The following is a 13002-nucleotide window of genomic DNA, read 5'->3' as shown; positions in this document are numbered from 1 at the left end:
TGTACTTCAGTAACAAGGGAAGGTAAACATGAGAGTACTGTTTAACTCCAGGGAAGGGGAATGAATATGTAGGTTTAGGAGAGAACTTGTAGGTAGTGGAAATATTTTATATCATGACTGAGACTCAGGTATTACCAAACTTGCTGAACTATATATTCAGTATTTATATTTTCCAGTAATGGGACACACTTGCATGAATACAGAAAATTTAAAAATACAAAGCAAGAATACAGAAGTTAAGAATGCAGCTGGAGAATAATTGGGGTGCATGAAATAGGACTGGTCCGTCTGTATGGGTGTTAGTCAAATCAAGAAAGGCAGCTTTGCCAATATCTAAGAGAAAGCAGTGAAGATGCTGTTTTGAAGTCCTGAAGATCTGGCCAGAGAGAAAGCACGCAGGCAGGGAAGCCCAGTGAAGTAGACAGGTACAAGAATCCACTGTTAAGAGGCATTGACTTGCTTCTTATTTGTGAAGTTTCACCTAAGAGCCAGAAGACCCTTGACCCAGTAGACTGCACAGCACAGCATTAACACTAGAAGAGAGCTCTTAGGCTACATGCACGTCATGGGCTGCTAGGCAAATAGTCTCTGATGAGTTGCCATGTTGCAGTTGGCTTGGTCCTTGGGCTGCTGCCAAGAACCGGGCTTCAGGATTAAGAGAGGTATCGATTCCCATCCTCATGGCTCTTGCTATGTGAGTGTATGTTGATAAAGGGATTTCAGGGTTCTTTGAAGAGCACATTGATATCCGTTTACAATTCACACGAGCTGGACTGTCTTCTGCCAGGGGAGAGAACAAGGTGTGTGTGTGTGTGTGTGTGTGTGTGTGTGTGTGTGTGTGTGTGTGTGTGTGTGTGTGTGTGTGTGTGTGTGTGATGCATGCGTGAATTTGTTTACTTTCTTTAAGGCCCAGTGGAATAAGAGCTTTCTCCATGTAAAATATATCCCTAGTTACATTGGAATCCCCAGCATATGTGTTGAGTAAACTAGCCTACTTTTGAAAAGGCACAGACAGAGCAGGGAGAGAAGGTTAGAGGTTCCTAAAACCTGCCTACATAGAGCTCAGGAGATTCAGTGCAGTTTATCATCTGTACTGTGTTCCTCAGAAGGGGAAGAAAAATGGTGTTGTCTTTGCTCAAATCTATTGCTTGTTAAGGATGTAAATACAGAACTTTCTACTCTGCATTTGAGTATATGATGGGGGAACTATCTACCATAAACCCTTCCTAGTATACTGGGGAAGGAGAATGTAATGCTCATACAGGTGCTGGAAGAAAGTCACTTCAGTTCTGTATTCTTTTATTTAGAATTGCTCCTTTCTAGGAGAATAACTAATGCTTCATGGCAATTGAAAAGCAATGTGTGGTGGTGCACTGTTACTGACATGGATAGCTTATCTGTAAAAGAATTGCCAAAGTTTCTTAGATAAACTTATATTAAAAACCCAAGGGTGTTTTTCTTACTTTCTTTTTTTTTCCTTTCTCTATTTTTTATTTAAATTAAAATCAAGCTTGTTTTACAAGTCAATCCCAGTTCCCTTTCCCTTCCCTCCTCCCCTGCTCCCACTAAACCCCTATCCCATGCCCTTTTTGTTCCCCAGGGAGGATGAGGCCTTCCATGGGGGTAATCTTCAAAGTCTGTCATATCTTTTGGAGCAGGGCCTAGACCCTCCCCCATGTGTCAAGGATGAGAGAGCATCTCTCCATGCAGAATGGGCTCCCAAATTCCATTTGTGTGCTAGGAATAAATATTGATCTACTACCAGAGGCCCTGTAGATTACCGAGGCCTCCTCACTGACAACCACATTCAGGGTGTCTGGATTAGTCCTATGCTGGTTTCCCCCTTATTCAGGTCAGCTGTTTCTGTGGGTTTCACCAGCCTGGTCTTGACCCCTTTGCTCATCATTCCTCCCTGTGTGCAACTGGATTCCAGGAGTTAAGTTCAGTGTTTAACTATGGGTATCTCCCTCTACTTCAATCAGCTATTAAATGAAGGCTCTAGGATGGCATATAAGATAGTAATCAATCTCATTTTGGGGGAAGGTCATTTAAGGTAGCCTCTCCATTAATGCTTAGTTAGTTGAGGTTGTCCTTATAGATCTCTGAACATTTCTCTAGTGCCAGATTTCTCTGTAAACCTATAATGACTCCTTCTATTATGGTATCTATTTTCTTGCTCTCCTGTAATCATTCCCCAACTGAACCTTCATGTCCTTGTCTTCCCTCCGCTTCTCCCCTTCTCTTTCTCCTAGCTCCCACTCCTTTCCCCTCATGCCCCCAATTTTCTCAGAAGATCATTTCCGTTTCCTCTTCTCCAGGAGACCTGTATACCTGTCTTAGGGTTCTTCCCAAGGACGCTTTTTATGTCTCTTCTATCGGTGTCTTTCATGTACTTTATAAGTACTATGATGCCCCCCCACAAGAAAAAAATGAATAGTTCAGACCAGAAGCTAGTGAAGAGAGTCCTAAAAAAAAGTGTGATAAAGATGCTGAAGTGCAACTCTTCACAGTTGATGGATCTTGGTGGGTGGTGTTGCGAGGGAAGGGCTCACTTTTCTTTAAGGTCCTGGCCACTGGGAGTTTGACCATGCTCCAATGAGTACATGGGCAACACACACTGGACTTGGTGCTTTTTGGAGGAAGGCACAAGAGTCAAAGGGTGGACCTGGGAGGAATGGTACTTGAGAGCAATTGTTCAAGTACATTGTACAAGGTTCCAATATAATTAATAATAATAGTATGTTGGGAAAAATATAATGAAAACAGTTAAAAAATAAATGGCAGAGGGTTGAGGGAGGGGTAGAAGGTGGTAATAACTGTGTGGAAACGGGCAATTGAATAAGTTTTGCTTTGCTTGGAGTTGTTCTATGAAAGAGGGCTGAAAGTCAGTACACAGGCTTCAAATAGAGATGGGAGGGGTGCTTGCTTTTCTTCAATCTTTCCTCTAAAGACTGTTCAAAGACAGCTGATCTTGTGAGTGTATAAAGGTGATAGTAATTGTGGACAGGTTCTAGCACATAAAGAAAGGCTTGCAGAAAGCAATGCACAGTCAGACTCAGAGGCCAAAATCACCACCTTCAGTACAAGCCAGGAAACTGAGGCAGAATTGGGATAAACCTTCCTATACTAAAAGGGTTACCACACGATGGCTTAGCATTCACACTCCCTTGTGCTAAAAGCTTATCCAGACAACTTGGAAACTTGTTGTAGGTAAAAAAAATATCTTTGTCTCTCTGTGTCTCTCTCTCTGTTTCCCAGAGAGAGAAAGAAAGAGAGAGAGAGAGAGAGAGAGAGAGAGAGAGAGAGAGAGAGAGAGAGAGAGAGAGAGAGAGAGAGAGAGAGAGAGAGAATTTGGTAACTTAGCTTCCTTGGTAGGATTAGTCTCATAATAAATGTGGATAGCATAGCAATGTCACAGGCAGACTGAGAAATGTCAGGGACTTTGTTTGACGATGGAATGGGGGCTAATGATACCCTCCATTCAGCAAGTATAAATGGAGAAAGGAAAGTATTTTCAGCCTGAGTCACCTGCCCAGATCCCCCTATATAACTTTGTTGTAGTGTAGAACTTTGTTGTAGTGTCACTCAGAGTGGTATGCTGTAGATTGGATCTCTCTCTCTCTCTCTCTCTCTCTCTCTCTCTCTCTCTCTCTCTCTCTCTCTCTCCTCTCTGAGAATCCAAGGGTAAGATGCTTAGCCTCCTGTAACACTAGGAGAACTCAAATGGCAGCATCTTCCTTGAGAGATTTTTATTTAAATTGGGGATGAATATAAGATCTAGCATGCAATTGGCCCACATCAGACACTCTGATAGATATAAGGCATTAAAATTATTGAATTAGTGGTAGGTATTCAATACAAAAGAAAGCCAAATATTGAACTGTATATTTTGGGTTACCTTATATGAGATTTTTCAATGTAATTGTAAAAGAAAAGTTTGTGTTGCCTTTGGCTATTCTCATCCATCACTGGATGTCACCTACAAGTTAGATATCATGTTACCTACAGAGAGGGAAAGAGTGCACTAAAATATTGATATCTATGAATTTCACATCAAAAGAAAAAAGGAACTGTGCTGAACATTACAAACTTTTATTTCTGTCATTGTTTCCTAAAAATGAATAACAATATTTACAGTTATAATTTCATAGTGTTTATGATGTATTAGGTATTGTAGACAGTATAAAGATTATGAAAATGTATAGGGAGCATGTAAATAAGGTATGCACTGTGTTTTCATAAGGGATTCAAGCATTCTTGAGTTTTTTGTGTGTGTGAGGGCACCTGATGTTTTGTAGATATTGGGAGAAGTCTATAGTAGCTAGTACGGCATCTGGAATATGCAGTCTTATAAACTGGGCTCTTGGAAGGTAATTGTACATGCCACCAATATCATTTCCCTTAAGGAGATATTTACTATTCTCAGAAACGTGGGCTGAATGCTGCCTACCCAACACTGTGTACAAGTGGAATCTCCAGGGCTTAGTGAGTCTTGGTTGGGTGAATTGGAAGTATTGCTCTTTGAGAATTCCATCATATTCTCCAGAACCTGCCTTCTCCCAGATTCAGCCTTGCTTTAATTTTCCTGTGGCAATTGTATAAATAATGCAGAGTCACACTGCCGAGAAGGAGCAATGAGACCCAGATGTCAGGATCTGAAAACACAGCAGCTCAAAGCTGGCAAAGCAGAACAGTAAACACAGTCGGGTCTAGGTGAGCCACGGGGAGCAGGGCAAGCACTAAGGGAATGATTTGAAACAGGGCTAACCTCATGAAGATGGGGGTCCAATTAACTTGCAGAGAAATCAGAATTGGACCGTAGGAGAGAGAACGATGGGGGAGGAATGTGAGGAGCATAGCAATGTGATCCCGATCAACATCTTTGCTGCACAATGAATGGCAGAAATCATGTTTGTGTGAATTTAATGAATCTTGCAATTAAGTTCAGACCTGAATTTACTGGGAGGTGTCCTAGGGATGGGCAAAGGACTAGACTTCAAAACCATAACCCAAAGCATCAAACCGTTTGCTTGGCTAATGAAGAAATTAAGACCCCAAGAAGGGAGTCAGTTTAGTCAAGCAAGGGTCAGAAGTTAAAACAAAACATTCTTAATTTTGCTCAAGCAAAATTAAAGTGTATGGAGCTTTTAAATATCTATTTTTATGTGAAGATTTTTTGTTTTGTTTTGTGTTTGCCTTGGAGAATAGTATGAACATTGCTTTTTATTTGAAAACCCAAATTCAGGTATAATTACTAACTTCATTCTTACTATGTCTTTAAATCCACTTAGTCTCCAAGTCCCATGAATTTTACCTCCTACAAGCATTCCTTTCTTCATACTTTTGAAATTTAATTTCAGTTTGTATGTATGTGTGTGTGTGCATATGCATGTGTACAAACACACACACAGTGTAGAGCTCAGAGAACTACTTTCTGGAGTTGGTTCTTTCCTTCAGTCATGTGGGTTCCAGGTATAGAACTCAGTACTTCGTCTACTTAGCCATCTTGCCAGCCCAAGCTTCCTTTTTGTATACACTTTTCTCTGTTGCCTTCAGCTTCACTCTTGTAATGTTGCCTTCAACTCCACCCTTGTCATGCCTCTTGCCTCTTGGTCTCTTTCCTGGGAACCACTCTTAAACTCTCCGTCTTTGGATGTGATACTGCTTTTCTTCCTGGCTCAAATGCTTTACCACCACCCGGAAAACATCCAGACACCCTAGAATGGCGTATAAATTCATCAATAAGCAGCCTACTGCTCGTGTGTCTAGTTCCTTAAATTCATTCCTTATTCACTTTCTGCTTATTCTAGATTACTGTAATTCCTCAAACACATACCTCATTCTCCCCCATTTTTCCTTTTTTTGCATTTGCTTGTTAAGATTCATTGAGGATATACCCTTTCTTTGTGACGTGCAGGACTACTATGTTGAATTCCTGCTAGGATACCACCCCTGGAAGGGCATGTAAAACCCTCCTCTCTAGAAGTATGAAGTATGCTTTTAGCTGGATTTCTAGAGAGTTAAGCTTATCCTCATGTTTGTTACCTTTTGGGATCATCCTCACAAAGCAGCTTCTACATGAAACAAAATAGAATGGAAAAATGTTTGGATTTCAGGGAAATTTGCATTAAAATATTTACTCATATACTTAATAATTGAAGTGAACAAATTATTTATTTGAAATTCAATGTTCTTATTTAAAACAGGGACAACAATGCCTAATTCATCATGAGATGCTCCTTGTTATTATTTTATAATAACATTTATAAAACTTTAGTACATGACTATACAATTAAATATTCTATAACATCTATTTTGTATAATTTTTTAACCTGCCAGCTGAAGTCTCGTAAGTGTTCAAAAGATAAATTAATTATTTATTGTTATTTTTGCTGTGAAGGACAACACTGAGTTATATTAAAATTTTAATTTTTCCTGCCACAGAGCAGACATGCAGATTTTTTGTTGAATAAATTGATGAGTGAGATAGGGCTGTTTATTAAGCTATGAATGTTGTGGTCTCCAAACTGGGCACACTCGCTACTGTTCTGGCAAAGAATTTTACTGGAAGGAAATATGAGTATCAAATCTTCAAGTAGAAAAGAAAAAGCTTCCTCAACTGAAATAAGTTGATAATTTGACTTGTAATTGTCCCCTGCAATTTGCAGGAGTATGGGTTTCTTATAATTAATAGGTATTTATTTGTAGGAATATCACTTGAGCAGCAAGCAGAACAATGTCTCTATTTCTTTCAATCTGAATCTTCCGAGGCCACTGGAATCCCAGGGCTTAGCAGTGCTCCTTCCCACAGGTGAATAGGTCTATAATTTGTCATTTACCTCAGCTTTCAGAGTCTGTGAGGATCAGGAAGGGAAAAAAATAACAGCTTTTATCTCTAACTGAATCCAGCATTTAAGGAGCTCCTGTCACCAGGCAGTCTTCTGGCTTTATTGCAAAATCTGTTGCTAAGACACAGGCTTAATTTGTTTGCACACTTTTCATAAGAATGGTGCATGTTTATTCACACAGAAAAACTGAGATAGAAGAGATAAAGGTTGGCAGAAAGTTCATGATGGTAGACGATTAGATTGTAAACAGTTATTTTGTTGGCTCCTTTAGAATAGAGGGTTTTCAAAGTATGATCTTGGAACCAGCACCTTCAGCCTCACATGGGCGCTTGCTAGAAAGACAAATTCTTGAGCCTGACTCAGACTTGAACCACAGAATTGCTGGAGCATGGTTCTGATACCTGCTTTGCCAAGTCCTCCATGTTGTGCTGATGATGTTGATATATGAGACCCATTGCCACATAACATGGACTAGACCATCATCCATAACTCACCAATCAGTGGGATGTAAGTATGAGAATATTCTTCCTTTGCTGGAAGACCATGACATTATCTTATCCAGGGCAGATGGTGGGGAAGAGGATACTCATTTTTAAAGGCTCCTAGAACCTCGCTAATCTAATAACTCAGATCAAATATGAACATAATATTAGAAAATAAGTGGATATGATGCCCAAGATGGAAATAGTTTATAAACCAATAACAGTTTGCTAACAAATCATATGAAACCCAGGAAATCCTTGCCAGAATGGAGTCTTAGCATGCTTTACTATTAAGGACAGACCCTATGGTTAGGCAGACATCATGAATAAAAGTACATAATCTAGAGCTATGTCAGCTAGAGCAACTGGTTATAACTTCACAGATTAATTCACTGGTTCTCAAACTTCCTAATCCTGTGACCCATTTTTACAGTTCTTCATGTTGTGGTGACACCAAATCATAAAATTATTTCATTGCTAGTTAATAACTGTGATTTTGCTACTGTTAAGAATCATAATGTAAATAACTGATACGCAGGGTGTCTGATATGCTACCCCTGTGGAAGTTGCTACCTATAGGTTGACAACCATTGACTCAATGAGTTATGTGACTGGAACCTTTTCTCAGCAGTCACTGACATATAGTCAGACGGAGATGCTTGATCTTCCTTGACACAGGGAGAAGCGTAGGCTTAGGAGAAGGGTCTTGTGCTGCATTTATCTTCTGATCTCTATACCTTCCGCCTGTCTATAAGAGGAGCCTTCACAAAGGCACTAACAATGCACCAGTGAAGGGAGCATCGTCATCCCTAAAAACCTCCAAAGCCCTTCTACACTGAAGGCCAGGTTTGTAGCAGATACCAGTATTGATTCAAGTCTTTGATATGGATGGAAAGGGGAATCCCAAAGTAGAAGAGTACAGAAGTGGCCTTAACCAGATGCAGTAGCCTTCGCAACAACATTTCTTCCCCTCAATATTTCTCACACCTAAATTAATGTAGATGCTCCATATTCCCTTTGCCTAGGGATTGTAGCATATACAAATTTCACAAATTTACTTTTCTTTGTTTTTTGAACCAGGGTTTCATATAAACCTAGTCTGACCTCAAATTCTTTATATGACAGAGAAACGGCTGAACTCATGAGTCTCTTGGCTGCATCCATCAAATACTAAGGTTTTAGGTGTGTGTTGCCATACCTGGCCACACTTTGGCTTTTAATTTATGAAATCATGTTTAAAATGGTTATTTTTGTAGACAATACAGTTAGATAAACCTTTTTTAAAATCTGATGTTATTTTTAGTAAACATTGATTCACATTATGTATGTGGTTGAAATGAAATTTACTACTATACTCAGTATTTTATATGTGTTTTATTTGTTCATAGAGATTTCAATTATGTTTAATCTAGCAAGTACTTTCTAGAATATAGTTTATATCTTATTTTATTTATGCACCATAAAATAACTTCATGCTCACTGTTCATAATTGTTAATAATATCAATCTTAATGAATTCTACCTTAAGTTAATACGTTGCCTCATGTACATACACTCTACCAACTATGTAAAGACATATCAACACTTCATTTTTCTCGTGTTTTATCGCATTGTGCTGATACATTCACTTTCACATGTGCTGCAGCAATTTTCCACATTAGTATTCTCCACATTACTACTCTTGTGTATTAGGATGTCATTTACTTGTTACTGAAATTAAATTCAAGAAAATATTTTCTTTACCATTCCATGCCCCCCAGTACTTTTTCAGTACATTGACTGATAGAGACTGCCCCTTTGGAGACCATAATGATTTGGGTGTCTAGTAATCTCTGCTGTGAATGGGACAGGATATATGCTTTACCTCCAGGAGGTATATTTTTATATTCTCCAATAACCTTTTCCTGTGTGGTCAACAAAGCTAATGGGAAAATAAATACCTCTTAAGGAAGAGTGAAGAAGTATAGAGAGGAATAATAAGACCACAACACTAACAGCTGCAAAACACTAGGACTCTATTGCAGAAGTTGTCCTGGAGTCTAATCAGCCTCCTGACCAGACCTGCAAGATATAGTCTCCCAGTAGCACTTCCGGCTTGTTACGAAAAAGAACCTGTTGTGTGTATTCTTTTCATCCATTTCCATTTGAATGTTTGATGGGAATCTTAGTTTGGCTTCCAACCAATGGAGAAGACTTTCCTTCATTTTTCCTTTGTTTTCTCCTTCTCTTTAGGGAGAAGGTGAAGGCAAATATGGAATCTAGAAAGTGTAATGAGCTCTGGACTGGAATTCTGATACTCTTAGACAGTAATTCTTGGTACAACTTCTTCAAGGGAGGCTAGTTGTATATCTTGCATGGAAAATGGTGGGAAGTGTTTATTTTGATTAAAAAATTAATGTAGTACTTAGCTCTTGTTAGATAAGAAAGGACCCCCAATCTTAGTGACATTAACAAAAGCTATGAATTAAAGTTATCGATCTTGAGTGGGAATCATCTATGCCAGCTGAAGGATTTTTCTGGTCTGATGAGTGTGGCCTGGAGCTGGCAACAGGACAGCGAATTTAAGTACAAGTAGATTGTAAACCTCAGCTTGTTCAGTCTTAATAAGAAGTACCATATGACTAAGTTCAAATTGAGAAGGTACACGGTGAATTGTGAATGTCCTTACATGTGCAATGGGGACATTTTGGGGTCATCTTTTGGATTCCATATTTTTCTTAATTATTAACACATTTTTTCAGGATTTTCCATCACTGACCACTTTATTGTAACTTGCCAAGAAAACATGAAAAAAAATATTTCCCTGCCACACTGGTGAGGCAAACCATCTAACTTCTTTGGATCAATTGAGCAGATATTTGTTTTGTTTTAGGAAAAGCTTCAACAGGTAAAACAGGAGTTTGCCTTCCCTATCACTTTTCTCTTTGTCACAAACTAGCATATACCAAACTAGTGTTTCTCTCTCAGCTTAAACCCTAAAGTAAGTTATATAGTGTAGCCTCATAGTTATCTGTAGCATGAATTTAAAAAAGTGAGTTTGCAAAACCATTGAGTTTTTGAGGCTTTATTTTTCACATCAGAACCTGGAGAATAATCCCAATGATTATTCTTTATATATTGGATACAGTCCCTTAAAAGGGCCTTTTCTGTTTACTTTTCAGTTTTTAAATTTTTCACATTATACTTTTATAACCACTGTTGTTTCTCTCTCTCTCTTTTTTTTTTTTTTTTTTGGTCTGTGACCCTATCATAAGGGAACTTTTCAAAAGAGCTCATCATGCCATGCATTTCTTTACATTTGGTTCCCTCCTAGGAGCCCAGCAATCTACCTTCTTCCCTGAGAGTTTTCAGTGTAGCTGTGCCAGAACCTGCACTACTCTCACACATAGCTGGTTACTCTGAGTAAACAGCAGTCTCCTGACAACTTTGACATTTTAAAATTGTAAGAGGCCAGTGCACTTTATTTTCTCTTTTCTGTTGCTTATTGTAGGTCTTCTGTGATTTCCATGGTCACTCCCAAAAGAAGAATGTATTCCTTTACGGTTGCAGCATGAAAGAAACTTTGTGGCAAGCAGGCTGTACTGTGGGTGGATCTGCCCTAGTGGAGGATGTTGGCTACAGGGTAAGTCACGCTATTGGATAATACGGTATACTTTGACCACTTTACTTTGAGTTCCCATTATCACTCATTTTTGTTTCTAGACAGATGCTGTACTACTGGCTTAGACCTTTAGTTCCCATTCCTCCATTTTTCTCTTAAAATAACTATCTGGATTATTATACCCATATAGTTATAATGCTAGCAGAACAGAGGTTTCTATATCCTCTCTACACTTGTGTTGAATAATATCACACTATCTGGTAATGGTATTTTTGTCATCTCTATGGAAAAGGGAATTGGTGACAAGAAACCTTATTTTAACATCTGGTTTTGTAATTTTTAACTCTGTGAATTATCATTCTGTCACATACAAAATAAAGATAGTAAAAACACCGTTTCTTTCACAAAGATTATGGGAAGAAGATAATTACCCTGTACACAAAACCTTAATAAAATACAAAGGACTGAGCACACCCAAAATCTTAGTTGACTAATGTCACTTGGCATGAATATTCTTTGACAAACATAACAGTTATCCACTGAACCCAAGTTTATATTAAGTGGGCTCCTGTGGTATGGACTGCTGTACATTCACACTACAATAAAGAGAAAGTTAAGTAGGGGAAACAAAGGGGCACCATTCCATGTCAGGATAGGGCATCAAGAAGAGAAACAATGGAATTTACAAAGCTGTCCAAATACAAACTAAGACCAGTCTTTGCTTCTAGTTTATGAAGAGAAGAAAGAAGATCATGATGATACCAAGTTTTGTCAAATCTTTTATTATTCTGAGTATTATAATTTACTGTACACAAAGATTCTTCTCTAAGGTATTAAAAGAAATAAAAGCCCACCAAACTGAGAGGGAGCAGTGGCCCATAAACTTATTATTAGTACTAAAAGGCTTATGTTGAAAGATTCTAAGTTGAAGACCAGCTTGATCATTGTAGTGAGAACCATTCTCAAACAAAACAAAATTAAAAAAAACAAACAATCAAATAATGAAGAACCAAAATGAATCAAAATGAACCACTTCTCAAAAAATAAAATATAATATAATAAAATAAAGCAAAAGACCATAAGGGAAGCAAACAGTCACCAAATTAATATCACCTAGAAATATTTTCCTTGTGTTTTTAAAAATGAATTCATATTTAAATTAAAAACAATCCTCTTTTACATACCAATCCCAGTTCCTTCTCCCTCCCATCCTCCCATGCCTCCCCCAATTCCACTCCCCAGGGAGCATGGGGTATCCCATGGGGGATAATAAAAGTCTGTCACATTATTTGGGGCAGGATCTACCCCTTTCCCAAGTATCTAGGCCCATAGGGAGCCATAGGGAATAGGCTCCAAAAAGCATGGTAAATACTGGTTCCATTGGCAAAGGGCCCATAGACTTCCCAGGCCTCCCAACTGACACCCACATTCAGGGGACCTGGTTCTATTCTATGCTGGTTCCTCAGCTGTCAGCCTGAGGTCTATGAGCTCCCACTTGTTCAGATCAGCTGTTTCTGTGTATTTCCCCACCACGGTCTTGGCCCCTTTGCTCATCACTCCTTCCTCTCTACAATTGGATTCCAGGACTTTGTCTCAGTGCTTGGCTGTGAATCACTGCTTCTGCTTCCATCAGCTACTGGGTGAAGGCTCTATGATGCATTTAAAGTAGTCATTAATCTCATTACAGGGAAAGGGCATTTAAGGTAGCCTCTTCAACATTGCTTAGATTCTTAGTTGGGGTCATCCTTGTGGATCCCTTGACATTTCTCTAGTGCCAGATTTCTCTTTATAACTATAATGGTTCCTTCTATTAAGGTGTCTCTTTTCTTGCTCTCCTTCTCTATTCTTCCCCCAACTCCATCCTCCTGATCCCTCATATTCTCCTCCCCCTCCCCTTCTTCCCTCTTCTTTTTCCAACCTCCATACCCCCTCCCCCTGTGCTCCCAATTTGCTCAGGGGAACGTGTCCCTTTCTCCTTCTCCAGGATCCTTGACTGTCTTAGGGTCCTTCTTATTTCCTAACTTCTCTGGGGTTGTGGATTGTAGACAATTATCTACATGAAGAAGTGAGAA

The 13002-nt window shown here is 39.0% G+C and overlaps 1 protein-coding gene across 1 annotated transcript in view; it reads left to right on the top strand.

Moving 5' to 3' along the window:
• Agbl1 (AGBL carboxypeptidase 1) overlaps nucleotides 1–13002 on the top strand; it is a 519496-nt gene that overhangs the window by 482088 nt on the left and 24406 nt on the right. Inside the window, exon 20 of the mRNA XM_005077867.4 lies at nucleotides 10820–10951. Within this exon, the coding sequence (XP_005077924.4) occupies nucleotides 10820–10951 (132 nt within the window). The remainder of the gene's footprint in view (nucleotides 1–10819; nucleotides 10952–13002) is intronic.

The sequence above is a fragment of the Mesocricetus auratus genome, unplaced genomic scaffold (assembly GCF_017639785.1).
Source record: "Mesocricetus auratus isolate SY011 unplaced genomic scaffold, BCM_Maur_2.0 Super-Scaffold_4256, whole genome shotgun sequence".
NCBI lineage: Eukaryota > Metazoa > Chordata > Mammalia > Rodentia > Cricetidae > Mesocricetus > Mesocricetus auratus.
This window is presented reverse-complemented; position numbering and strand designations above follow the sequence as displayed.